Source organism: Dipodomys spectabilis, unplaced genomic scaffold (assembly GCF_019054845.1).
Source record: "Dipodomys spectabilis isolate Male_0828 unplaced genomic scaffold, ASM1905484v1 ptg000328l, whole genome shotgun sequence".
NCBI lineage: Eukaryota > Metazoa > Chordata > Mammalia > Rodentia > Heteromyidae > Dipodomys > Dipodomys spectabilis.
The window spans coordinates 2,197,981-2,225,118 of NW_024871005.1; the positions used below are offsets into that span (position 1 = coordinate 2,197,981).

Consider the following 27,138-nt stretch of genomic DNA (forward strand, 5'->3'; position numbering starts at 1 on the left):
AAATTATAGCAGCAAAAACAAACAGTGCTAAGTGTAACACACTTATCTTGGCCCTACCAGGTAAGAGGAGGTCTTACCCAGTCAGAAGGCCTGGGATGCTGGTGCTACCCCTGTAATCCTTCCTGTTGAAAAGGAGGAACATTCTTTTCCAGGGTCCCTTGGATGGCAACCACAGATGAGCAAATACAATTGGTGGCCTTGATGACTGTGAAATAACATCACAAAAAAGAATCTGTATGAAAATGTTCCAGCCCTACTCCCCACAGCACTAGGCTTCTAACTGATAAATCCTCTGTGTGTGTGTGTGTGTGTGTGTGTGTGTGTGTGAACAAATTACATTAATAAACACTTTCTTTGTACCATTACTGGGGCTTGAACTCAGAGTCTGTGAACTGTCTCAGCTTTTTCACTCAAGGCTAGTGCTTGAGCCACATCTCCACTTATAGCTTTTTGCCAGTTAATTGGAGATGTCAGTCACACAGAGTTTTTGGCCTAGGCCTGCTTCAAATCTCAATCCTCACATCTGAGCCTCCTGAATTGCTAGGATTACGGGTGTGAGCCACAGACTCCTGGCTTAATAAACACTTCCAATATGCCCTTAGAAACCACTAGGAATAAGATCTGGGGACAGACATGATTTTCTACACTGGATGGCTTGCCTTGGCCTCAAGGACCTCTGAAAACAAGTACTTACCCCAGAGCACAGAACAGAGAGCATGGAATTTGATACTAGCTCTAGTTTTTCAGCATTTCTAGTATTATATATGATTGATTTCCACAGTCAATGTCAGCCTTCCTGATCACCTCTCCATGTCTGAAATGTTCTCCCGTGGAATTCCTTATGAAATTCACATAGGCTTTGCAGACATATCCTGAGTGTGACCAAAAGTAACTGGAGAATGAACGCGTGAACATCAGCCCATGAACAAAATCGTTTAGTCTTGAGGCGAAAAGCATAAATTTTTAGGGCATTTTTTGTCAGATATAGGGCTTGAACTCAGAGCACTTGAACTTGGGCACTGTCCCTGAGCTTTAGTGTTCTACTACTTTGAGGCACAGTGCCACTTCTGGTTTTCTGGTGGTTAATCAGAGATGTGAGTCTCAGGGACTTTCCTATCTAGGCTGGCTTTGAACCACAATTCTTAGATCTCAGTCTTCTGAGTAGCTAGGATTACAGGTGTGAGCCATGGGTGCCCAGGAGGGCATTTTTTATTGTGTGCTGATTCTGAGGCTTGAACTCAAAAGCTGGGCTCTGTCCCTGAGATGTTTTGCTTAAGGCTATCACACTAAAAAGCTACAGCTCCACTTCTAGCTTTTTAGTGGTTAGTTGGAGATAAGAGTCTTACAAACATTCCTGCCCTGGTTGGCTTTAAACCATGATACTTACATTTCAGCCTCCTGACTAGCTAGGATTATAGGTATGAGCCACCGGTGCCTGGTTAATGTTTAGGAATTTGGAGTCAAGTCTGCGAGTCCCAGGAGAGTGGGATTTTCAGATGGCACCAAGACCACTCAAGTCACAAGGTCCCAGTGCTCCTCATTCCTCTCCTGTACTTTGCCTCTTCCTATTTTCAGCCCATTGGTTACTTTGTGCACAGCAGTGCACTTTGCGGCTTTTCTCCATCCTTATGACATTTCACAACACCTGCTCTACCTGGAAAAACTGATGGGCCTCTGAACAAACCGGGTTCCTATATGCTGGCCTACGGGGGCCAGCATCCCTGATAAGTAAGCAGTCCCTTACAAATTGATTTGGGCTTGCTGGAACTGAGGCTCCATGCCAAGCCTGATGTCACACAGGACCTGCTCTGCAACAAATGCCCCTCCATGGCATCCTCCTGGAGGAAAAGTGAAAAGATTGCAGGTATTTGGTGACTTCACAAGGACAGACCTCACACAGTCCTTTCCTTGCCACATCAGGAACCAGGTGGAATAGACCAGCACTGGCCCAGGGATCTGGACAGAAGTTCAAGATTAGAGACTTGAGAGAGGGCCAGGAGAGGCATGCAGCATTACAGAGTCAGAGCAGGATGAAGAGAGGGGCTGAGGGAGGGCTGAGCGGTTAGGGGGCACCTTGGCCTTGAGGATCTTCTGGCTACTTAGGAGCGTCTAGATCCCTAGAAAGGTACAGATGCCTTTATGCCCATATGCTCACAAACAAAATAAGAAGGAAACTAGTCTTTTTAGGGGATTTTATTAGGAGTAAAAGAAAGAGAGAAATGAAGTGTCTAGGGTCACACATCTATAGCCTATGTATACTGTCACCCAACATCAACTACTACTTAATGAAACAAATGTTTAGCAGTGACCTCCTGGTCATATCATAGAGAATACCTGATGGTAGATTGACAAAGCCCAGCAAAATGGATTCCTGACTTTTTGGGGTCCCCCAGTACAGAATGTGAGACAATCACATTCACTGTAGACAGAGCCATTTCCATAAGTCCACTGTGAACTCCATATAATTGTGGGGCACGAGATACACCCATGATAAACACAAAAATCTCTACATCTTGTATTCTATTTTTATTTTTTGAAATTCATTTATATTTTAAAACTTTTTAAAGTTTTTGGTTTTTAAATTTTATTATTATTTTTGTTTGTTTATGTGGTACTGAAGAAACAAATCCAGGGTCTCATGGATGCTAGGCAAGCACTCTACCACTAAGCCACATTTCCAGCACTTACTTTATTTTTTTAAAGTCAGGAGTTAAACTCAGTGCCCTGAACTTGTTCAACTGGTGCCACTTGAGTTTTTATGTAGGGTATTTTTTTTCTTTTTTCTTTTTAATTGTGAAAATAATGTACAGAGGGGTTACAATTACATGGGCAAGATAATGAGTACATTTCTTATCAAGCATTGTAGCGTCCTCCTTTGTTTCCCTTTCCCATCCCTTCCCATCCTCCCCCACCCCCCCACCCAACCCTCCCCCTCCACCAAAGTTGTAAAGTTCGTTTTTGACATAATGACTTGTACATCTCATTGTTGCAATGGGTCCACCTGTATCCCTATTTAAACGATTTGTTTTTTTTTCCCTTCCCCTCCACAAATTATACCAGTATCAAATATAGTGAAAGCAAGGGTTAAATCATGAGGGAGGGAAATACAAAGCAACAAAGAAATCATCTTATAAATGTGTTAAAAACAATCACATGAAAGTAAAAAACATTTGAATACATATCTTAGGGTTCATTTCCCTAACATCAGACATATACTAGTTATTGCAAATAAGGGAAACCATGGGACCTATATTTCTTTGGGCCTGGTTTACTTCACTTAATAGAATTTTTTCCAAGTCTTTCCATTTCCTAACAAATGGGGCAATGTCATTCTTTCTGATGGAGGCATGGAATTCCATTGTGTATATATACCACATTTTCTTGATCCATTCATCTACTGAGGGGCAAGAACAGACCTCAGGACCAATGGAATAGAATTGAAAACCCAGAAATGAACCTACAGACCTATAGCCATCTAATTTTAGATAAGGGAGCTAAAAAAATAGAATGCAAGAAAGGCAGCTTCTTCAGAAAATGGTGCTGGCAAAATTGGTTAACTACTTGTAGAAAACTAAAGCTAGATCCTTATATATCACCCTGCACCAGAATCAAATCCAAATGGATCAAAGACCTCGGAGTCAAAGCAGACAATCTGAAAACATTACAGGATGGAATAGGAGAAACCCTAGGTCTCCTTGGCACAGGCCAAAATTTTCTTAATAGAGACCCGGAAACACAACAAATCAAAGAAAGGTTGGACAAATTGGATTGCATGAAATTGCAGAACTTCTGCCTGGCAAAGGTCATAGCTAGCAAGATCAATAGAAAGCCCACAGATTGGGAGATCTTCACTAGCCATAAAACGGTCTCATATCTAAAATGTACCTGGAACTCAAAAAATTAAATCCCCCAACAACAAATCTTCAAAGAAACAATTGCCCAATAAATAAGTGGGCTAAAGACTTAAAGAGAAACTTCTCTGAAGAGGAAAGAAGATGGCCAATAGACACATGAGGAAATGCTTAACCTCCCTAGCCATAAAAGAAATGCAAATCAAAACAACATTGAGATACCATCTCACTCCAGTTAGAATGGCTATAATCAAGAACTCTAATAACAACAGATGCTGGAGGGGATGTGGACAGAAGGGAACCTTACTGCATTGTTGGTGGGAGTGTAAACTTGTTCAACCACTTTGGAAAGCAGTATGGAGGTTCCTCAAAGGACTCCACATAGAGCTCCCCTATGACCCAGCAATCCCACTTTTGGGCATTTACCCAAATGTTCACAAACAAGACCACACTAAAGCTACCAGCACGACTATGTTTATTGCAGCATTATTTACTAAGCTAGGATTTTTTTTTCTTTTCAAACTCAATTCCTGAGCATTGTCCCTGAGGTCCTTTTTCTCAAAGCTAGCACTATACCACTTGAGCCATAGATCTCAGCCTCCTGAGTAATTAGGATTATAAGCATGAGCCACCAATGCCTGGCTTAGGTAGTTATTTTAATAGATAGTCTCACAGATTTTCTATCCTAGATGGCTTCAAACTGTGACCCTTCAGATCTCAGCCTCCTGAGTAGTTAGGGTTAGAGACATGAGCCATCAGTGCCAGGCTCAAGAGCATTTATTCCAGCAGGAGCCCTGGAGGAGAGAGAGAGAATAAGCACACTCATGTTGTAAGTTTCATTCTGCTAGAAGATATTTGCTATAATAAAAAGACAACTTAGGCCACAGGAAATGGGACTAGGCTTAAGAGGAAGAGGGGGCAAACATGAGTGTGCAAACTAATTTTATGTAATATGGCAGTCTGGGGGGCTGAGAACTGCCCAGGCATTAGTGGAGTGTGGACTTAGCATGGAAAGAAAGGGGAAAAACTCTGGAAAAAAATAGGAGAGGGATTTTTGGGTTCAGGCCCTCAGGAATGCCTGCAGAGTCCAAGGCAGCCAGAGGTGGGGGAGTGATGGGCACTGAGCAATGGCAGGCCAGAAAGGCCAGGCAGCAGCCAGTGCTGCAGACCCTGAGGCTTCTGGAGGCACCTCAGTCCTCACCCAGGAAACAGGAGCAGGAGAGAGGGCCTAGGCAGCTCTGTTCCTCCCTGGTGCAGGGATACAGCTGGGAGGGGCAGAGCTAGTGAGCAAGGGGGAGAAGGGCAGGGGAGAGTGGAGGCACTCACATGGCCTTCCCAATTAGCTGACCACTGGTTTAGCTCTCCTGGCTCTGGGCACACCTCTGCCATGATTCACAGGAAGCATTTGAGAAGCTGTCCTGATTACATCCCATGACTCAACTAGTGAAACAAATATGTGGGGTCTTTTGTGTTCAAACATTTGTATTTGAGAACATTTCAGTGAAAGACCTACTAGAGACCATTGTGAAGCCATCTGCATGTTGGAGGGCAAAACAAAGAATTTGGGAACACCTGGGGGTTGATGTCAAAGGCCCAGCACCCCCCCCCCCCCCCATCTCTTCCTGCTCCAGAGGAAAAGGCAGGTAAGAAGCGGCCCTGGGAATCTCACATTTCATTTCCTGTCAGTAAGAGACAATCAAGAGGGATAATACTGTCTGTCCTGGGGTCCATGTAGCTTCTGTCATTCCGTCAATGTGACTTGAAGTCCCTGCCTGGGCTCCAGTCCTAGACACAGTGCTGACTTGGAGGAGAGCAGTTACACTTCAGCTTGGTTTGCAGTCCTTCCTCTCCTCACAGAGGAGCTCACAGAACCAGGATCTGGGGCTCTGACAGAATCAGTGTGTAAAGTAAGCCTAGAGAATCAGAGGGTGATTATTGAGCCCTTGTGACAGGGGTAGGTGTGCACAGGGTCAGAAAAGCCTCTTGGAGAGAGGTGTCAGGAAGGAGGTAGTTCACTTGCCCTATTCTACAGATGAGAAATACTGAGGCTGAAGCTGTAAACTTACCTAAGACTTTGTAGATACTAAGGGAGGCCAACTAGAGCTTTAGGCCATTTGCTCCAGTGTCCACCACTGAGCTCCTCATTGATTAGGATGCAATCCCTTCCCTTGGCTTTGCTCCCCTCCAAATATCAGAAAGTCTCTCAGGCAGATGTTGGTGGTAGCTCTCCTGAACAACTGTGGTACCACTGTCCAGCCATATGTACTGGACAGCATGGAGAAGTGTCTACCTTCCTCAACCCTGGGTGCCAGCTGTTTCTGGGTGTTCTTCTCAGGCCTAAACCTACTCTCAGGCCTAAACCTCACCAAACCTAAGCCACAGAAGAAGAGGTTCCTAACAGCAACTGCAGGCTTCTCTCAGGCCTCCTAATTGCCCTGTTCCTTGTTAATTGCTCCTTCCTGGCTCAGACAAAATCACAATATGTATTCTGGGCTTGTTGGTTTCAGAGCTAATCCTGTCAGCTTTGAGTCTGACAATCCTCAAATTTCAGTGGAAGCTACATCCTCTTGGGTACCCAGATCTTCCAGGTAGAAAAATATTACCAAGGAAGAATGTCGGGTACAGTATGTTTTGGCAACTCTTACCATGAATGAAATTTGCCATAGTGCACAAGAGGCTACCTTGGGACCCAGACAGTCACTGATGCAGACAGTCCAGCTGGCTGACTTACTGGATTCTTACTTTTACCCATACCAGCCTGTTTTTGACCAAGTTGAAAGTGATTTTTTGCTTATTTTTCATGTTCTTCTTAAATAATGGCAAAGTATATAAAATGAGGAAGAACATTCTTGGCTGTACTTGAAAATGGGATCATTTTCATTAATGTTTTAGGGTAGAAATGGTGTTGATCAGATCTTGGGAAGCTGTAAGGTTTAAAAATGTCATAGCTGGTTCATAGCTACATTCCACTTGCTTTTCAGTCTTTTCTCTAGATGAAGCGATGATTTCATTTAAAAAAGCTGTTTCCATGACTCCTGTCTGATGCCAGGAGGGGGTCAGTGAGAGAGAGCAAGATGCATAAGCTGTGACAGTGTATACCTTAGGGGCAGCAGAGATCTGCATGAAGGAAGAAGTGATTGGGAGAGGGAAGGGGAGGGGAATAGAAGGATTTGAGCAGGGCTAGGCAAGTTGGGGGAAAAAGGATGAGGAGGAGGAGGGCAGGCTGGTGGGCTGCTATGGCACCATGGGGAGAAGAGGCCCCTTACTGAGTCACCATGAAACCTTCAAGGAGTAGGAGGAAATTGTGGCCTGAAATGGAGCTTAGGTAAACAAGTGCAAAGGGAAAATCCCCAGAAGATTCACTGCCCATAGGACCAGCTGGTTCAGGTCTTTCCAGGTAAGATCCTCAAGGACTGAGACACACTGAACCAGCATGGGTCCAGGATAAGCTCACTGACCATCTAGGTCATCAGAAGGCTCAAGATCCAGATGCTGCAGTGGCTTCCCCCCATATACACTGCTGTCCCCACTTCAGCACAGCACCCTCCACTAAACCTGCTTTGCCACCTCTGCCCAGCCCTCCACCTCTACCAGGGCCATTTCTCATGCTGACAGAAGAACCTGGGGAACAACTGTCCCCATTTGGAAAGGACTACCCCAGGATTCTGCAACTATTCTGTCTTTGGGGACAACCTGGGCCTGGACAGCCTGGGCCTGGGCTCTGCGAGCTTCATAAAGCTACAGCCACAGGTACAAAGACAGATGATATCTAAGCACACAAGGCTGTCATAAATCACAAAGAACCCCTTGTTCCAAGATAAAATATCTAGTGTTCCTGATGTGCCACACAATCATGACCAACCCCCAGAAGTAGCAATTGATGAAGGGGAACCTTGAGATTAGCCTCACAATCAACATGAGGCAGACAATGGAGCTGGCTTGGAGTCCAGCCATGAAGGCAGAATGGATGTGGAACCAGGATGTAGCCCTATGAAACATGGAGAGACTCTCCAAGGACATCATGCCTGTCCTGGGCCCTAAGTGGCCCACCATGGCCAGGTCAGTGCTGCATTCTCTTCTCTTGCCTAGAACGGACAGCTTGCCTTCCCAGCCACCTCCTATTGAGAATAGAGAGCTGATGCCTAGCCTTTGTGCCCAGGTGCTCCCCACCTCCAAAGGTTCCCGTCCCAGTGAAGAGTTTATGAGAGGATGGCGGATGAGCCAGGTACAATCAACAACTATGGATCCATGGGGCTAGCCTGGGGCCAGCAAAATTCAATAGCCCAGAAATGCACACAATCCTGCAGCAGATTTCTGTAATCCTCCAGCTAAGGCAGAATGTGATCGCAACACCCCTCATGCACAGCATGATACAACCATGGACCAGAACCCTGATTTTGCTGCTCAGATGATGGGGAATATGTTGATCTTCATGAGGGTTGCCCTGCTTAGCCACAGCTGAAGGAGCAGCTCAGCCTGCAGCAACCTGTCTTTCCACAGCAGAGGCAGAACCAGGAGTCCTTCTCCATCCTCACCAATCCCTGCATCTTGCAGGTCTTACTGAAGATGCAGCAGGGTAGGCAGACTCTGGAGAGAGCAAGGCACCTTTGCACCTTGACACCAGCCTTAGCTCCTTTGGGAGGTCATAGATCCTAGCACCACAGACAGACAGCAACTCTGGAACTACAACCGAGGCTCCACCTCCTCACCAGCCATGACAGCCACATCTCCTCTCACAGGAACTCCCACTACTAATAGCAGTTCATGAACAGATGATCCAGTGTTTGGCTGGAAGTGCAAACTCACCCATGCCAATGCCAGAAGGGAGATTCCATCAGTGGCGGCGGCAGCTCCACTCCATGGGCTTCCTCAAACCTGAGGCCATCTGGAAGGCTCCAACTGTCACAGGAGAGGACTTCAACTCCTGGGCCCCAAGCTCTCTGGATACCTTAGCTCATATCCTACCTGTCCTCCCACTCAACACCAGTCTTTTGTTCCTCTGTCAGCCCTGTCCTTTGCAGCTGGTCCCTCTGGTCTTCTTTCTTGCCCTCTCCAACCACCAGGTGGCCTAGCAGACAGGAGCTGCAACCCCGTAGCTTGGTCTGTGACCCCCACCCCTACTTTTGGTGATGTGCAAACTTGCTCGTAGGACTGTGGAGGCAAGCATAGGAGGGCCCAGCTGTCTGGCTAATTGGAAGAGTCTTCCAATAGTTTCCTTACATTTACTTCCTGTAACTCGTTTCCTTCTTCTCCCTGTCTCCCTGACCACAGGCTTGTTTGCTAGAATCTCACACTGTGAAGGTAAGGGGCATGTGACACAGGATGACCTTCTTCCTCAACCTTTATGCTGCTCATTGCTTACTTTGATATTTCTTGTTTTTTGTTGGGACCTCAAAGGTCAGAAGGAAAATATCTGTTGTTGTCCCAAGAGGGAGCTAAGGCACAGCACTCTGAAGAGGAATCATCCAGGCAGATCATCCCAATGGAGATTTGTGCAGAGGAAAAGGGATTGGAATTTCTTGGAGGGAGGGAATGGGGTGGGTAGGGAGGTGGAGACTGTAACCTGGGCAAAAGGCCTAGAAGCTGGCATTGTCAATGGAATAAGGAAACACTATTAGCTCTTTTTGACTGTAGAATTCAGGGCCAGGCCTGGCAGAGGAAAACTAGAGCTATGGATGGAAATTGAATTCAAGAAGAGCTCAATAAACTAGGCAGGATATAGGCTCCATTTCTTCAAATGTATGCACCCATTTCCAGAAGCCTGAGACCTGGCCCAGTAATTTAAGCCCCCCTCCCCACTTGGAAGATGTAAAGGGAATTGAGACCTGTCTCAGCCATGGGATGGTGTGTGTGTGTGTGTGTGTGTGTGTGTGTGTGTGTGTGTGTATGTGTGTGTGTTTGTGTGGGTGTTCATGGGGATACATATGTGTGCATACATGTGAGTCAGGAAGTATGAGTAGCCTCTATAAAACGGTTGTGGCTATGATTGCCAATGACACCAATCATCACTCTTTTGGGGAATAATGGTGAGATTTTTCCCCAGAGCCCTTAACCTTCAGCTGAAGGCTTCAATCTTCTAGGCCAGAAAGTTCCTTTCGAAGGAGAGGGGAAGGAGGCAATGGTGCCTTTAATCTGGAATTGGACATTGCTTCATGGGAGCACAGATGAAGTCCTTATTCCCTTCTGCCTTTGCTGTGTGGCATCTGCTTGTGGCCCTATGGCTAAAAATACTCATATGGGAGGGGCAGTGTAATGTTCTATGTGGAAAAGGGCGCAAAGCAGTGCAGAAAAGGTGTCTTTTCTTTCCCCAAGTCTCTCTTTCTCCCAACTCCCACAGTTACCTTTGTAAATGGTGGTGGTGGTGGTGGTGGTGTGTGCTGGGCCTGGGCACTATCTCTGAGCATTTTTTGCTCAAGGCTAGCACTCTACCTCTTCAGCCACAGCTCCGCTTCCAGCTTTTCTGTGTGGGTTAATTAGAGATGTGAGTCTCACAGACTTTCTTGGCCTGGTTGACTTTTTTTTTGTCACTCATGGAGCTTGAACTCTGGGCCTAGGCGCTGTTCTTCAGCTCCTCAGATCAAGGGGGGCACTCTACCACTTGAGCCACAGTGCCACTTCCTGACCTGGCTGACTTTGAATTGCGAACCTCAGAACTCAGTCTCCTGAGTAGTTAGGATTACAGGTGTGAACCACCAGCACCTAACTCTCCTTTGTTTTTGACAAAAGAAGGGATTAAGGAAATATTATGAACAAATAGAAAAGGTGAGAAAAGTTCTAGATTGCTAAAATTTTCAGTTTGGAGTGTCATCACTTGGATCATGGAGATCTGAGGGCAACAAGTGACCTTGCTGGAGTCCCATTCTGTACTTCAAAGTAAAAATGTAAGTCACAAAGGTATTTCCATGGGTATGCTTTCCTCACCTCTAGCTGAAAGACACTAGTTTCAGTTGCCTGGCATTCATTTTGTTAAACTGTCAGTTAATCATCTAGTGGGTGTGTAGAAAGGGGCAGAGGAAGGGAGAGAGAGGACTCAACGTACATATATGACAATGGAACCAGGAAAATAGAAGGGAGGGAAGGGGTTAGAATAGGGGGGGAAGGATAGCAAAGGTGACTCAGATCTAGAGGCACTGTACTCATAAATTGACAGGTTGAATTGAAATCCATTCATACAACTACTGAAAGACAATTTAAAAAAGACAAGGATGGATGGTGTGTGTGGATGGAGATAGTTGGGACTTAAGATCAGTTGAATGCTTCTCCAGTTGTGAGGTGCATGTTCTTCATAGAGCAAATGAAGGGCTGAAATGAGGGACTAGAAGTTTACTGAGGAGAACACTGAGGAATAGAAATGTAAATGTGGCTTTGAAAACAAGTGTTAGCCTGGCATGGTGGCTCAAGCCTGGAATACTAGCTCCCTAGGAAGCTGAGATCTGGGGATGCCAATTCCAGGCCAATCTAGGCAAGAAGTTTCCAGGGCTTCATCTCCACCCCTGGCTGGGCCATGGTGGCTGGCACCTGTCATCCCAGCTTCTAGGCAGGGGGATCACAAATGGGAAGATCCTGATCCAGGCAGGCCTAAGCGTGAAGGAAAGCCTATCTCAAAGGATAACCTAAACAAAAAGGGCCAGGGGAGTGGCTCAAGTCTCAGAGCACCTGCAAGGCCTTGAGTTCAAACTGTACTATTGCCAAAATCCAAAACAAAAAGAAAAGAAAAAGAAACGTGTTGAATTAAGGCCTGCGTCAGGATGCTTGACAAGGTGGAGAACCTGTTGAAGAGTGAAAACTGCGTGTGACTCAGCAAAGACCGCTTTGCCAGGAATGCCAATGGTCATTTTGATGACACCTGCCCTTCCTATCAATAAGCATCATGGCAGCCACTGCAGTCCTTGGCCTAGCTGTGGAAGGGGGCATTTGTGTGAGGTTCTCCAGGGTGGGGATGGGGAAGGGCAATGTCTGGGAGTGCCACAGCAGGGCCTGGCTGGGATACACACGGAGAGGCTTCTAGGCATGCACAATGCAGTCCGTGGGCAGGAGGTTCCCTATGGCAGAGGTGCCGGGCGCCTGCGCAGTGTGCCCGCGGCAGCGCGCTCCGCGGGAGCAGGGAGACCCCCGCCCCGCCCCTTGCCCGTTCCCGCGGACGCGCACACGAACCGAGTGAGAACGCGCACGCGGTTTCGCCTCACCTCGCTCAACCCCTGCCTGAGCAGCTCACGGGGGCTGAGGGTGGGGGTGGAGGGAGCTGCGCACCGGCGACGCGGTGGGCTGTGGGGCATCGCGGGCTCCCGACTCCGTGAGGGGGCGGTGGAAGCGACGCCTCCAATCAGACGGCGGGCTCGGGACCCTCCGCGTGCTCGGGCTGCGCTGCCCGCCCCACGGCCCGAGTGACTGGCTGCCTGACGCCGGCCCGCCCCCGCGCCCGCGCCCGCGCCCGCCTCCGCCCGCCTCATCTTCCCCGCGGCTCCGCTTGGCTCGCAGCAGAGGCGCCTCGGTCTCCAGCCGTCCGCCCTCGTTCGCTGCGTCGCTCGCTCCCTCGCCCGCCCGCCCGGCCCTCTCTCTGCAGCCACAGCCGCAGCCGCAGCCGCCACAGCAGCTCCCGGTGTCCGCGCGCGGCCCGCAGGGCGCAGCCGGCTCCGAGGATGAAGTGCAAGCCGAACCAGACGCGCACCTACGACCCCGAGGGCTTCAAGCAGCGGGCGGCTTGCCTGTGCTTCCGCAGCGAGCGCGAGGACGAGGTGCTGCTGGTGAGCAGCAGCCGCTACCCCGACCGCTGGATCGTGCCCGGCGGCGGAATGGAGCCCGAGGAGGAGCCGGGCGGCGCGGCGGTGCGCGAGGTGTACGAGGAGGCGGGCGTCAAGGGGAAGCTGGGCCGGCTGCTGGGCGTCTTCGAGCAGAACCAGGACCGCAAGCACCGCACCTACGTGTACGTCCTCACCGTCACCGAGCTGCTGGAAGACTGGGAAGACTCGCTGAGCATCGGCCGGAAGCGCGAGTGGTTCAAGATCGAGGATGCCATCAAGATCCTGCAGTGCCACAAGCCCGTGCACGCCGCGTACCTGGAGAAGCTGAAGCTGGGCGGCTCCCCGACCAATGGAAACTCCGTGGCCCCGCCGTTGCCTCCGCCCGAGAGCCAGCCTCAGTAAGTCCAGCTCCCTCCCGCGCCGACGCTGCGGTCGTCGCCCCCCCCCCCCCCCCGAAAACCGGTCCCTCCAGCCCGCAGCCCTCGGGAGCCCCTCAGCTGCCATGTGCGTGCGGTCGGTCGCGCGGGCAGGAGCAAGGCTTCTTTTGTTTCCTTGGCAGGCGGACCTCCGAATCACGCTGCGAGCTGTCTGGCTTGCCAGGCTGCTCGCAGACAGTTCGCACGTTTTGCAGACGCGATGGAAATATCGCTTCTTGGTGACACTGCAGTGTCTCCCTGAGGCCCGCCGGCAAACCATTGCCTGGCAAGGTGCCTTCGCGGCCGGCCCTGCTTGTGGGGGGCGGGGGCGGGGCGGGCCCGCTGATGTTTTTGTTTGGGTTCCCCCCTTCATTTCCATATGTTTGTGCGTGAGTATGCGTGCGCATTTCTGATGCCAGGCTACTGCTGGCTCCTTCCTTGCCTGGTGGAGGCCTTTAAATTCCAGCCGGCCTGGTCAGGGTTGGCATCTCCTGTTGTTTTCTCCTTCAGCAGCCTTCCTGCTTGTCAGCGATCCCTTCTGGGGTGGGAGTGGGTTGCAAGAATCCATTTTAAAATTATGAAAAATAAAAAAAGGAAAAGGAAAATCTGAAATTTTACATCTTATGCTTTCTTCAGCCAATAGTAATTTTAGCTTCAAAGATGGGTTTTGATATGCTCCTGTCAAGACAATTCTTTGTGTATTTCTATGTAGACATTGAGAGAGACAGAGACAGAAATTTTCACACTGGGCAATTCCTCACTGCTGACTTGACACGGCCATTTCCTGTAGAGTTTACGAGGTTTTGCCCTAGAGAATAGGTATTTCTGGGTATTTGCTAGGGAAACACATCTTCCCGTGAAACCTGTGTTCTGGACTCTCAAGTGCCACGTTTGGATGGCTAGAAGAACCTTGGTTCTCTCACGATGCATGTGTGATGGGAAGTGGTCTCTCATATATTTGTCTTTAGTATAAACCTAGTTAAACTTTGCTAACTCAAGCAAGCAGAGGAGTGTGAGCTTTGGTAGTGATTGCTTCCTAGTTGAGTGAGTTAATGCTCCCCCCTCTCAGCTGTCATGGGCATCCCAAGACCTTAGGACACCCCAGCAGTCTCACTAATGGGACCTGGAGCGAATGTCTTTGCAGCCCAAAGTTGGTTGTGCTCAATTTTGAGTACTCCCATTGGCATTAATACTTGCTTGACAGCAAACACCCCATCTAAAAAACCTGTCTGTCTTTTGGAACTTCCTTTATTCACGGAGCTATGTTTGAAGTTAGGTGGAATGAACGCTTCCTTTGGAAAATAATTATTGGAGATGGAAAGATGTTTAAACACAATTACTGCTAAAGATTTACTGGGCATAATCTTTAAAAATTATTTGCTGACAGTCATCATATATATGGAGGAATGCATAAAATCTTAAAGTCTTAATTATAGAGTTTAATGAATTTGCACATAGTAAACACAGATAACCAGAATGCAGATCAAAAAGCAACATTGCCACTAGCCCAAAAGCTCCTGAATTAATCCTCCCAATCTCTACATTGCTCTGCTGTCACTAATACCAGGGAATAGTTCTGATTTTGAATGATACCTATATGCCTTTTGCTAACAGTTTGTGTTTTTTTTTGCCTTTTATCATTCATAGTACTATAATATTTTTCTTCATTGAGTTTGAGTTGTAATTTCACGAATTCATATTGTTATATGCTACTAAAATGTGCGTCACATTTTCTAAACAAATGTGATTTCTCTTTTTAAAAATGTTTGTTTACATTTAAATAAACATAAAATATAAGTATCAGATTACCAAACATTTTCTGCACTAATATTTCCAAAGGAAATGGTAAACTGGAATGTAAGTAGTTAAAAAATATGTCCATGTGATTTTTTTTTTGTTGTTGCTTTGTATGTCCCTCCCCCATGGTATAACCCCTGTTTTCACTATATTTGATGGTGGTATAATTTGGGGAGGGGAAGGGAAAAAACAAAATGTTTAAGTAGGGATACAGGTTGACCCATTGCAACAATGAGATGTACAAGACACTATGTCGAAAAACGAACTTTATAATTTGGGGGAGGGGATGTAGTTGTGGAGGTGGGAGGGAAGGGATGGTAGGGGGAAAACAAAGGAGGAGGCAACGATGCTTGATAAGAAGTGTACTCATTTCCTTGCTCACGTAACTATAACCCCTTTCTATAGTATTTTCACAATAAAAAACGTATTAAAAATATGACAGACTAATACTTGTAGCTCATACCCATTATCCTAGGTATTCAGGACAATGAGATCTGAAGAGGAACATACTTGATCAAATGCCAGTTGGAGCAGAAAAGTCCATGGGAGTTTTTTCAGCTTGTTAGAGGAAAAACATTGTATTTGATTATACTATAAAATATTATACTAATAAAATTCCCCCCCCCTTTCTCTCTTTGCAGTACTGGTGTTTGAACTCAGGGCCTAGGTACTATCCCTTCACTTTTTCACCCAAGTCTAGTTCTTTACCATTTGAGCCATAGCTTCACTTCCAGTTTTCTTGCTTGTTAATTGGAGATAAGAGTCTCATGGAATTTTCTTCCCAGGCTGGCTTTGAACTGTAATCTTTAGATCTTAACTTCCTGAGTATTGCATGAGCCATTGACACCCAGCTTTAACAAAGAGTTGTTTAGGTTTTTTTTTTTTGGCAGTACTGACGTTTGAATGCCAGTCATGAGAGGAAAAAGCCAAGCAAGTGTGCAAAACCCAGCTGTGCATTAGTGGTTCAAGCCTGTAATCATAGCTACTTGGGAGGCTGAAATCTAAGGATCGCAGTTCAAAGCCAGCCTGAGCAGTAAATTTTATGAGACTCATCCCCAGTTAACCAGCAGAAAACTAGAAGTAGAGCTGTGGCTTAAATGGTAGAGTGCCAGCCTTGAGTGAAAAAGCTAAGGGATAGCACTGATTTCAATCACCAGTACCCACACAAAACAAGACAAGTTTATCATATAGTGTAATTGGATTATTTTTGTTTCTTCTGACAAACTGAAATACAATGAACAGATATATATGTACATAATACATATACATACATACACACATAATAGATTTTTAGAATACATTTTCAGTATAATTTAAGTAGGATTTTTAGAATAGATTTTTTTCAGTATGAATTAAGTAGGTTTTGTAAAACAGTATAAAAGTCTTGTCCAATAATTAAAAGCTCCTTTTAAGACTAACTCAATAATCAGTTTAGTCTTCCAAAATAGTGATGTACCACAAGGATTAATTTTTTCTTCCTGAAACTGTTGTAAGCCACTTACACATTTTATGATAGTATCAGAAATGCACAGTTAACTTTTATTGTCCTTCAATTAAAAAAGGAAAACGTTTTCATCACAGATAATTGTGATTTTCAGTTATGAATCAAATTTAATTTCTTCACATTTTATACATATTCTGCACATTTTTAGCTGCTCAAGTGTTTTTTTTCTGGTTTTGTTTTGGTGATTCAGTTTGAAGTATGCACCATACCACTAAGCTCTCAGCCCCGTGGTCAAGTGTTTTATTCTTGCACATGTGTAAAGAGAAAACAAGGAAATGTAGATACCTAGATATACTGGAAATGTTTATGTGCATGCAGATATAAAATTTGTGCAAATATAAAATTTGTTATCCACACTTTAAAGAAAACAATTGTAAAGAGGTGAAATTGTTCAATTGCTTCTTACTTTCTTTCATATAGATCCATTTAAGGTAAGATAGGTATGCTTCAAATAGTGAAGCACCTACCTGCCTAAGCAAGTGCGAGAGACTGAGTTCAAACTCCAGTACCGCCAAGAAAGGAAAGAAAAGATCCGTATAAGACTGGCAATTTGTTTATACTTACTAATTATAGTAAATGTAATTATACAGATAAAAAATTTTGACATGGCTAGAGCTTTCACTTTCAGGCTTCCTTTGTGGAAGAAGCTGCCAGATACTACCAAAAAGAATTTCATAGGTATTTTTTTTGTAGTTTTCTCTAGATAATTTACTATACTATATTTAGCAGACTTGAAGCACTTTCGAGCAAAGAGCACTATGAGAACTGGAAATCACTATGGAGATTACATTAAAATATGACATTTTTATGAGAGAACTTGATGTTTTAGAAACGACATTGGAAGTCAGACAAACCTAGTTCCAGTTCTTATTCTGTAGCTTTAGCTAAGTTATTTAATTATCTCCTGCTTATGTTTTTTAAAAATCTGCCACCAGACATAATAAAAATAGATACTTCATAAACTTCTACAATGAGAAGCCTTTTCTGACTGAGGCTTAAATCCTATTCTATGTGAATGTTACTACAGTTGGATTTAATCTATTGGTATCACTTTATGGCCACCAGCCTGAATGACTCCCATGAGCCTAGAGTCAAGAACAGAGAGTTTTATGTCTTAAATGTTTTATGTCTTAAATTTACATTCCCCTTTTGCATAACTTCTAGTATCATGAGTTTCCTGAGACTTTTTGGGGCTGCCACTCTCTTTCAATTGCTGATCCAGACACCTATAGGATTTCCATTAGATGATTCTGTGACAGTTTCCCAAGTACCAAGTGATTGATAAACCCTCAATAATTTCGTCAGTGGGAAAAATTGTTAATGTAAGGCTCCTAATTGTATGTTGCTGTCTCTTTCCAGATGAGCAGTAAAGATGTTCAGGAATCATTGATGTGAATCCACTGCACGATGGATTTGTCAACTTCTAACGTTCCCGAGGAGACAGCTCATCTGGTTTTCCTCTTACATCTTGGGACATTCCTTCCCCGTCTATTCCACTGACTCTTCTTGCTCTGGTTGTTGTACTGTTGTACGTGAACAGACTTTAACTCAGCACCTATAGCCTTTTGTTGTGCTTTTCTGATGTGTCTGCCTTTGCCATTAGACTGTATCTTTGAGAGCAAAGACTATTTTTCCTTACTCTTTGCATTTTCTGCATCTGAGGCACTACTTGAAATATGGTTGGCATCACTGAAGGTCTTTGATTCAATTAATATTTTGTAATCCCTGTGTGGCAAAACATTCCCCTCCCAATCTGGTGCTAGTAGAGTATATGCTGTCTAAGCACCATACATGTGGCTTTTGTGATTCAGGTGTTTCAGAAACATTTCAAGACAGTTTAAGATGTTCAAGGACATGAATTATTACTCAAATTTCTATGTCATACCGCACAGTGGCTTGCACAGTTTAAAGAGTATGCCATCACTTAAGGCAACATTTTGTAGAATCAGTCCTTCGTGTAACAACTTTAGTGTTTTTGTACTGTTGTTAATTTGCTTAAAAGTTTATTCAAAAATCACTTGCTATAAAGGTAATTGTAAGAATAAATACAATAAACGATATTGTGTTTTTCTAAAAATTTAAAATAATATGAAAATAATACATTTAATTTTGTTTGCGATGCTCTAATCACTACTTACATGCCATCTTAACATCTTAAGGAAGAAAACAAATTGCTATTCTCAATTTGCAGATTCAATATAATGTGTTATCTAATGCCAGAGCCAAGAAAGACTGCTTAGATAGGCACTTTCAAAGTTAATTTTGTCATTTAGTTTGCCTAGGTTTCTTTTGCCTCTTACTGTTCCAGTTGACCATAGTTTCTAAAACTTTTCTATATACTCAGCTAGCTTTTCCCCCCCACTACTTTCAGTATATGAAAATTCAGGGGGCTCTGGTGGAACGCTACATTGTCACTTAGAAAAGACTATTGGGTAAGATACTGCTGTAAAGAGGTAACAGAAAATGAAGGATTTGAAGAGGGGACTTGGGTCAGCTGCTTCTAGGAGAACAACTTTAAGAAAAGCGCAGACGTTCATTGAGTTTGGTTATCATGGGGTATGTGATGTCAGCACTCTTCTTCAGCTCCTTGAAAAGGCCCAAAAGTAGCTCTTAAAATGGTAGTTTTGTTCTTTTGCATTATAAAGCAATTACCTTGGGTAAAGCTTGAACTCCGTTGCAGTGTTACACCTTGCTTCATGGTACTAGTGAAGTGTATTGATTGTGTCTCAAAATCTTAACAGGATTTGAAATAAAAACACATCTTACAATTTGTTTTTAAGTGTGATATGGTCAGTACTTTGGTCATTTTTTTTTAATTCTTTTAGAGAAATGTTCTGAAAAAAAGGACAGATACAGTATTGCTATTTGCTTCCGTATAATCTGAGGGTGGGGTAGGTGAGTGCATAGATGGAATAAGATTGGTTCTGATTTTATTATTATTGAAGTGGTGTGATGGATGTTTGAGAATTCATTATACTATCCTCTATACTTTTGTATATGTTTGAAAATTTGTGTAATAAAAGTTCAAAAAAGTATTCTTCAGAGTTTGCTTGTAGGCCCTTACAATTTAAGTATGGAAGGTTGGTCAGAAGGCAAATTCATATTTCAGAAAGACACCCTCATTCTCACCAAAACTGTAACTTTTGTTCCCAAGTGAAACCCATTGGCAGACTTCTCTTCCCTTAGTGAATTTTTGGCTTGGAGTAACTACTAGTATGCCAGCCATGAGCATAGCAACAGACACATTTACAACATTCTTCATTCTACAATTTATTGCTTAAAATACATAATTTTTCTGATTACAAAATTTATCTGCAGAAAGTTAAAAAGCAAATACAAATGAAGGTCAGGTACTAGTCAGTGGCTCATGCCTGTAACTCTAGCTACTCAGCAGGCTGACGTATGGCAGGCAGTTCAAAGCCAGCCTAAGTAGCAATGTCCAGGCTAGACAAAGCCTGTGAGGCTTAATCTCCAATTAGCCACCAAAAAGCCAGAAGTGGAGCTGTTGCTCAAGTGGCAGAATGCTAGATTTGAGTATGAAAACTCAGGGACAGTGCCCAGGCCCAGATTTCAAGCTCCAGATCTGACGCAAAAACAAATACCAAGTTACAAAAAATCATTCTATCCAGAAATAACCAAGTTTTGAAAAAAGCCATACAAACATTTCTCTCATTTTTCCTTTCCATATATGTGTGTGTGTATGTGTGTGTGTGTACATAGATAGATAGATAGAGAGATAGATATGGATATAATGATGGCACATGATTTGTATCCACTATAATATTGGGGAAAAAACATGACCCTTACATTGTTGGACAAACATTGCAGAGCCACCTTGCTCTTCCTAAGAATTTTTTACATTGATGCTCATGGCCATTGTGGAATATGTGCTTTATGTGCAGAAAGTAAGACAAATCTTGAGTCTGAAATAGACCAAGCTATGCTATAATTACATATAATAGGCCTGTTTGGTTTTGGCTTATTTCCTACTTGTTTCACTGCCAAACAATGAAACTGGGGTGAGATATCAAATCTGTTGAGTGCTTTCTTAAGTTACACATCTGTAACACACTGGTAAAAAGTAGGCTGGCTATCACCTTACCTGTCTTATACAGTGTTAAGATTTCACTAGCTACTCAGCAAGCTATGGTATGACTGCCTCTGACCATCACGTACTTGCTCTTCCGCTGGACACAGTGGTTTCTAATGGGTAAACAAGGGCGCCACCACTCAGGGAAGAGAATCAGGATTTACCCTTCTATGATTTTTATTTTTTGCATGCACTGGGGCTTGAACTTGGGGCCTGGGTACTGTTCCTGAGCTCTTTTGCTCAAGGCTAGTGTTCTACCCATTGAGCCATAGTTCCACTTCTGGCATTTTGTGGTTAATTGGAGATAAGGGTCTCAGAGACTTTTAATACCTGGGCTGGCTTCTAACCGAGATCTTCAGATCTCAGCCTCCTGAGTAGCTAGGATTTCAGGCATGAGCCGGTGGTGCCAGGCCCTTCTACATTTTTGCCCATATTGTGCCCTTGCTTGTCCCTAATTTCCTACAGCAAGCACTATAGGCTATGTGATAGAAATGTTAATATACAGGATACAGTGTACAACTACACCATATATCCTAGAAGGGTTGGACCCTTTCTAGTCTAAATGGCATGGGGAAATGCCCTGGCCTATCTCTCAATAGCAACTACTATCAAAAACTGAGATTCTGAACTTTGAAATCATAGCTGTGAATGGCTTGTTCCCAGAATTCCAATCTCCTCTTAGCACTTGAGAGATCTCAAATTTGTATTCCAAGAATGAAGAGTTGGGGCCTGAATTCAGTGAAATTCAAAGATATACATAGATGGAAGGTATCCACGTAATCAGCTTCTAGGAAAATGCAAATTAAAACCATGATTCAATGAAATGAAAGTTCTAGGCTGTGAAATGAAATCAAGCTTCATCTTACCTCGTGTCATGCTCTCTGGGTTGAAAATAAAAAAAAAATTAGGTAGATAACATGTAAATGTTAACTCAGTACTCCTCTTTCTGGGATGGTAAACAGAAACAAAAAAGTCCACTGTGAAGAAGCAATGTGAAGAAGCTTGCTAGTTACGTTTGAGAATTTAGACTTCTTTGGGGCCAGTAAGAGAACAGAGGGCTCAGGGCAGGGTAGGTAATTCCCTTTTCCTTTCATCTACTTCATCAAATTTAAGCCTCATTTCTCAGATGTTAAAGGAAGATTTAAGGTAGACTGCAAAATCATTCTTAGCAGGTAATTCCAGCAATGGCATCATGCTCCCTAGTGGACATTATAGGATTTACCTTGCTCCTGAAGTATTTTCAAAATTGATTAATGTGGGTGCTGGTGGCTCACACCTGTAATCCTAGCTACTCAGGAGGTTGAGATCTGAGGAACATAGTTTAAAAGCCAGCCTAAGCAGAAAAATTCATGAGACTCTTATTTCCAAATTATTAACTAACAAACCAGAAGCAGATGTATAGCTCACGTGGTGGCATACCAACCTTGAGCAGAAAAGCACCAGTACTCACATAAAAATAAATTGTGATTAAAATGTAATAATTAGACACATTAATGGAGTACAGTATATGTAGATGCATGCACAGTGTGTTCTGATCAAATAAATAATAACATTTCTCCATTCATATAAAATATTCATTCTCAATGTTAGATGTGAGGAGGTAGATTCCATTAGTCTCAGTTCAGCTGGGAAAATTGAGGCTAGCAAGGTTAAGGAAAATGATACAGATATGATAAAGTATAAACCCTAAAAGTAGATTCACACAAATTTACCTTTTTTTCTTTTTCTTTTTGAAGATAGCATCTCATTATATCCACCAGGCTAATCTTGAATACCTTGGCTGAAGTTATCCTTTGGCCTCAACTTTATTTTGCACAACATCTGATTGATTGGGATTAGAAGAATGCACCAAAGTTCCAGTTCCAACTGTTTTTGGTTTTGTACCCACCCTCACACTAGCACAGATGAGGACATAACCAGGAGGGCTTGTGTATGTTAGGCAATGTAGCCCTGAATTTTAAAATATTACCTTATCAGTTTTAGAAGTAGCAAACTCCAGGGGCTAGAAGTATGCTCAGTAGTACAGCACATTCTTAGCAGCATAGATAGATAGATAGATAGATAGATAGATAGATAGATAGATAGATAGATAGATAGATAGATTCCTAAGTTCAATGCCTAGCATCAAGAATGGGGCATGGGTCAAATTCTATATCCATCATATGATGTTTAGCCAAACACAATGTACATCATCATCAAAATGACTTAGGGAAGTAAAAATAAGAACCAAACCATAAGAGTCTTGGATTAATCAGAGAAATTTGTGACAGACCCAGAGGGGACCAAAAATGAGTAAAGTTGCTGACAGTTTCACAATTAGGATTATGAGTTTCTTGGTATCTAAAGAGTTTTGGTTGTGTAATGTGTGAATGAACATATGAAAATCTTCAAATGTTTTTGTCTAGTTCTGGAGACTAAAACCAAGGCCTTTCCAATGCCAAGCACCCAGATTTTACTAGAGGTGAAAAGCAGTTTGTGGAGGACAGCTACTCTTTTCAACAAATTAACTGGAGCAACTAGACATCGTAAGTAAAACCAAAGCAAACCAAAGTCAATTTTGGCTTGAATCTCACACTTCAGGCAACATTTAATTCACTGTAAAATGTGTCAAACTACACATTCTTAGAAAAAAGAGTAACAAAATCTTTGCTATCAATTTAACACAAATCATGATCCATAAAAGAAAAAAATCATTAACTAGACCAAATCAAAATTAAGAGCTTTTACTCAGCTAAAGATCCTACTAAAGGATGAAATAGTCATGTGCTAGTGACTAACACCTGTAATCCTAGCTACTCAGGAGTCTGAGACCTGAGGATCACAGTTCAAAGCCACCCTAGGGAGGAAAGTCTTAGACATTTATCTCCAACTAACAAGCAAAAGGCTGAAAGTGGACTGTGGCTGAAGTGACTGAGAGCCAGCCTTGAGTGCAACAGCTAAAGGACAGCACCCAGGCTCTGAGGTCAAGCCCCAGTATCAGCACACACAGGAAAATGTTTATTATAAAATGAATTGAAACAAAGAAAGTGCCATGCACTGTTCACTCATCTTTAATCTCAGCTATTCAGGAGACTGAGATCTGAGGATCTCAGTTCAAAGCTAGCTTGGGCAAGAAAGTCTGTTGGACTTTTATCTACAATTCACCACCTACAAGCAGAAGTAAAGATGGAGCTCAAGTGGTAGACTGCCAGCCTTCAGCAAAAACACTTGAATTCAAACTAGGGTACACATGATGACCCTATGTCCAAAAAAAGCCCCACATCATAACAAAAAAAGCTGGGTGCTGGTGGCTCATGCCTGTAATCCTAGCTTACCTAGGCTAAAACCTGAGAATGGCAGTTCAAAGCCAGCCCAGGCAGAAAAGTCTGTGAGACTCGTCTCCAGTTATCCACCAGAAAACCAGAAGTGGAGCTATAGCTCAACGTAGTAGTTCTCTAACTTTGAGCAGAAAAGCTCAAGGATAGTTTCCAGGCCCTGAGTTCAAGACCTATGATTAACAAGGCAACAAGAACAAGTGGATGAAAATGATCTAAATGATATAAATATATCATTATATATCCAATAAAAGCAATTTTTAGGATATATGACTATCAGAACTCAACAGTGGGGAATGGGGCATATTTTAGTGGTAGACCACAAGTGCCTTGCACCTTTGAGGACCTGAATTTCATTCCCAGCACCAACAAAGAACCACTAAACAAAAATTCTTGACAATACATAAAGATATATCCTGATGAGACAACCCACACAATTGATAAACAGACATTTAACCAAAGATATACATAGATGGAAGGTATCCACATAACCAACTTTTAGGAAAATGTAAATTAAAACCACACTAGTAAACCAGAATAACTAAAGAAATAATACTACAGCAATAAGAAAAGATGCAAACATAAAGGGGATTCAAATAGGGAAAGTTGTAAGTAAAACTCTCCCTATTTGCAGATGACATGATCTTCTATTTAAAAAATCCCATGAACTCCACGTCCAAATTACTCAAGCTGATTCAAAACTTTGGCAAAATAGCAGGGTATAAAATTAACCCTCAGAAATAAATGGTTTTTCTGTATATCAGCAATGAAAAGAACATGGCTGAAATCATGAAAGAGCTCCTTTTGTAATAGCCCCACAAAAAATAAAATACCTAGGAATTGACTAAAGAAATTAAGGACCTCTATGACGAAAACTTTAAAAAGCTAAAAAAGGAAATTAAATCAGAACTTAGAAATATTTTTTTTGTCGATTGTGAGGCTTGAACTCTGGGCCTGGGTGCTGTCCCTCAGCTCTTCAGTTCAAGACAAGTGCTCTACCACTTGAGCCACAGTACCACTTCTTAATCAGAACATAGGAAGTGAAAAAAACCTCCCATTCCCCCCTGGATTGGGAGGATTAACATCATGAAAATGTCAATACTTCCAAAAGCTATCTACAAATTAAATGTGATACCTATCAATATTCCAACCTCAATCTTCAATGAAGTAGAAGCAGCAACTCAAAAATTCATATGGAACAATAAAAGACCTCGAATGGCAAAAACAATCCTTAGCAGAAAAAACAGTGCTGGAGGAATATCAATACCAAATTTCAAACTCTACTACAAAGCACAGTAATCAAAACAGCTTGGTACTGGCACAAGAACAGAACTGAGGGCCAACGGAATAGAAATGAAGACCCAGAAATGAACCCACAGACCTATGACCACCTAATCTTTGATAAGGGAGCTAAAAAAATACAATGGTGCTGGAAAAATTGGTTAAACACTTGTAGAAAACTAATGCTAGATCCTTATATATCACCCTGCACCAGAATCAACTCCAAATGGATCAAAGACCTCGAAATCAAAGCAGACACCCTGCAAACATAACAGGAAGGAATAGGAGAAACTCTAGGGCTCCTTGGCACAGGGCAAAATTTTCTTTAAAAAGATTGAGAAACACAACAAATCAAAGAAAGTTTGGACAAATGGGATTGCATGAAACTTCAGAGTTCCTGCATGGCAAAGGACATACCTAGCAAGATCAATGGAAAGCCCACAGATTGGGAGAAGATCTTCACTAGCCATACAACAGACAAGGGCTTTATATCTAAAATATACTTAGAACTCAAAAACCTAAATCTCCCAACAACAAATCCTCAAAGAAACAACTGTCCAATAAATAAGTGGGCTAAAGACTTAAAGTAGGATTCTCTGAAGAGGATATAAAAATGGCCAATAGATACATGAAGAAATACTCAACTTCTCTAGCCATAAAAGAAACGCAAATCAAAACAACATTGAGATTCCACCTCACCACAGTTAGAATGGCTATAATCAAGAAATCTAATAACAACAGATGCTGGAAGGGATGTGCCCAAAAGAGAACCCTACTGCATTGTTGGTGGGAGTGTAAACTTGTTCAACCACTTTGGAAAGCAGTATGGAGGTTCCTCAAAAGACTCCACATAGACCTCCCCTATGACCCAGCAATCCCACTTTTTGGCATTTACCCTAAGGATCACAAGCAAGGTTATACTAAAGCTACCAGCATAACTATGTGTATCACAGCTAAGATATGGAACCAACCTAGATGCCCCTCAGTAGATAAATGGATCAAGAAAATGTGGTATATATACACAATGGAATTCTATGCCTCCATTAGAAAGAATGACATTGCCCCATTTGTTAAGAAATGGAAAGACTTGGAAAAAATTATATTAAGTGAAGTAAGCCAGGCCCAAAGAAACATAAGTCCCATGGCTTCCCTTATTTGTAATAACTAGTATAAGTCTAGGACAAGCAGAAAAGGTCAAAAGCTATGTGCATATGACCATATAAGATGATGTTAAGTGAAATGAACCCCAAGATAGGGACACAAGTGATTTTTTTCTTTCTTGCTATTGTTTTTTTTTATTGTGAAAATACCATACAGAGGGGTTACAATTACATGAGCAAGGTAATGAATACATTTCTTATCAAGCATTGTTGCCTCCTCCTTTGTTTCCCTTTCCATTCCCTTCCCATCTCCCCTCCCCCCTTCCCCCTTCCCCCCCAGGCCAAAGTTGTAAAGTTCATTTTTTGACACAACATCTTGTACAGATGTACAAGATTGTTGCAATGGGTCCACCTGTATCCCTATTTAAACAATTTGTTTTTTCCCTTCCCCTCCACAAATTATACCAACATCAAATACAGTGAAAACAGGGGTTATACTGTGGGGGAGGGACATACAGAGCAACAAAGAAATAATCTTATAAATATGTTAGAAACAATCGCAAGAAAGAAAAAACATTTGAATCCTTATCTAGGGTTCATTTCGCCTAACATCAACTTATCTGACTGTTTCTTCTTGTCTCAGACATATACTAGTAATTGCAAATAAGGGAAACCATGGGACCTATGTTTCTTTGGGCCTGGCTTACTTCACTTAATATAATTTTTTTCCAAGTCTTTCCATTTCCTAACAAATGGGGCAATGTCACTCTTTCTGATGGAGGTATAGAATTCCATTGTGTATATATACCACATTTTCTTGATCCATTCATCTACTGAGTGTCGTCTGGGTTGCTTCCATATCTTAGCTATGGTGAATAATGCTACAGTAAACATAGTTGTGGTGGTAGCTTTAGTATGGTCTTGTTTGTGATCATTTTGGTAAATGCCAAGTGGGACTGCTGGGTCATAGGGGAGTGTATTTAAACTGTACAATGTGAGATTTTTTGTTTCTTTTGTATGTTCTTCCCCCACAGTATAACCCAT

The 27,138-nt window shown here is 43.0% G+C and overlaps 1 protein-coding gene and 1 pseudogene across 1 annotated transcript; both read left to right on the top strand.

Annotated features, from left to right (window-relative positions):
- The first annotated feature begins 7,848 nt into the window (after window positions 1-7,848).
- LOC122128310 lies at window positions 7,849-8,923 on the top strand (annotated as a pseudogene).
- A 3,567-nt stretch (window positions 8,924-12,490) lies between these two features.
- Window positions 12,491-18,327, top strand: LOC122128294 (diphosphoinositol polyphosphate phosphohydrolase 3-alpha). The gene is made up of 2 exons (XM_042702538.1): window positions 12,491-12,990; window positions 17,669-18,327. The coding sequence occupies exons 1-2, from the start codon at window positions 12,491-12,493 to the stop codon at window positions 17,670-17,672; spliced, it is 504 nt and encodes a 167-aa protein (XP_042558472.1). The 3' UTR covers window positions 17,673-18,327.
- The last annotated feature ends 8,811 nt before the right edge of the window (window positions 18,328-27,138 follow it).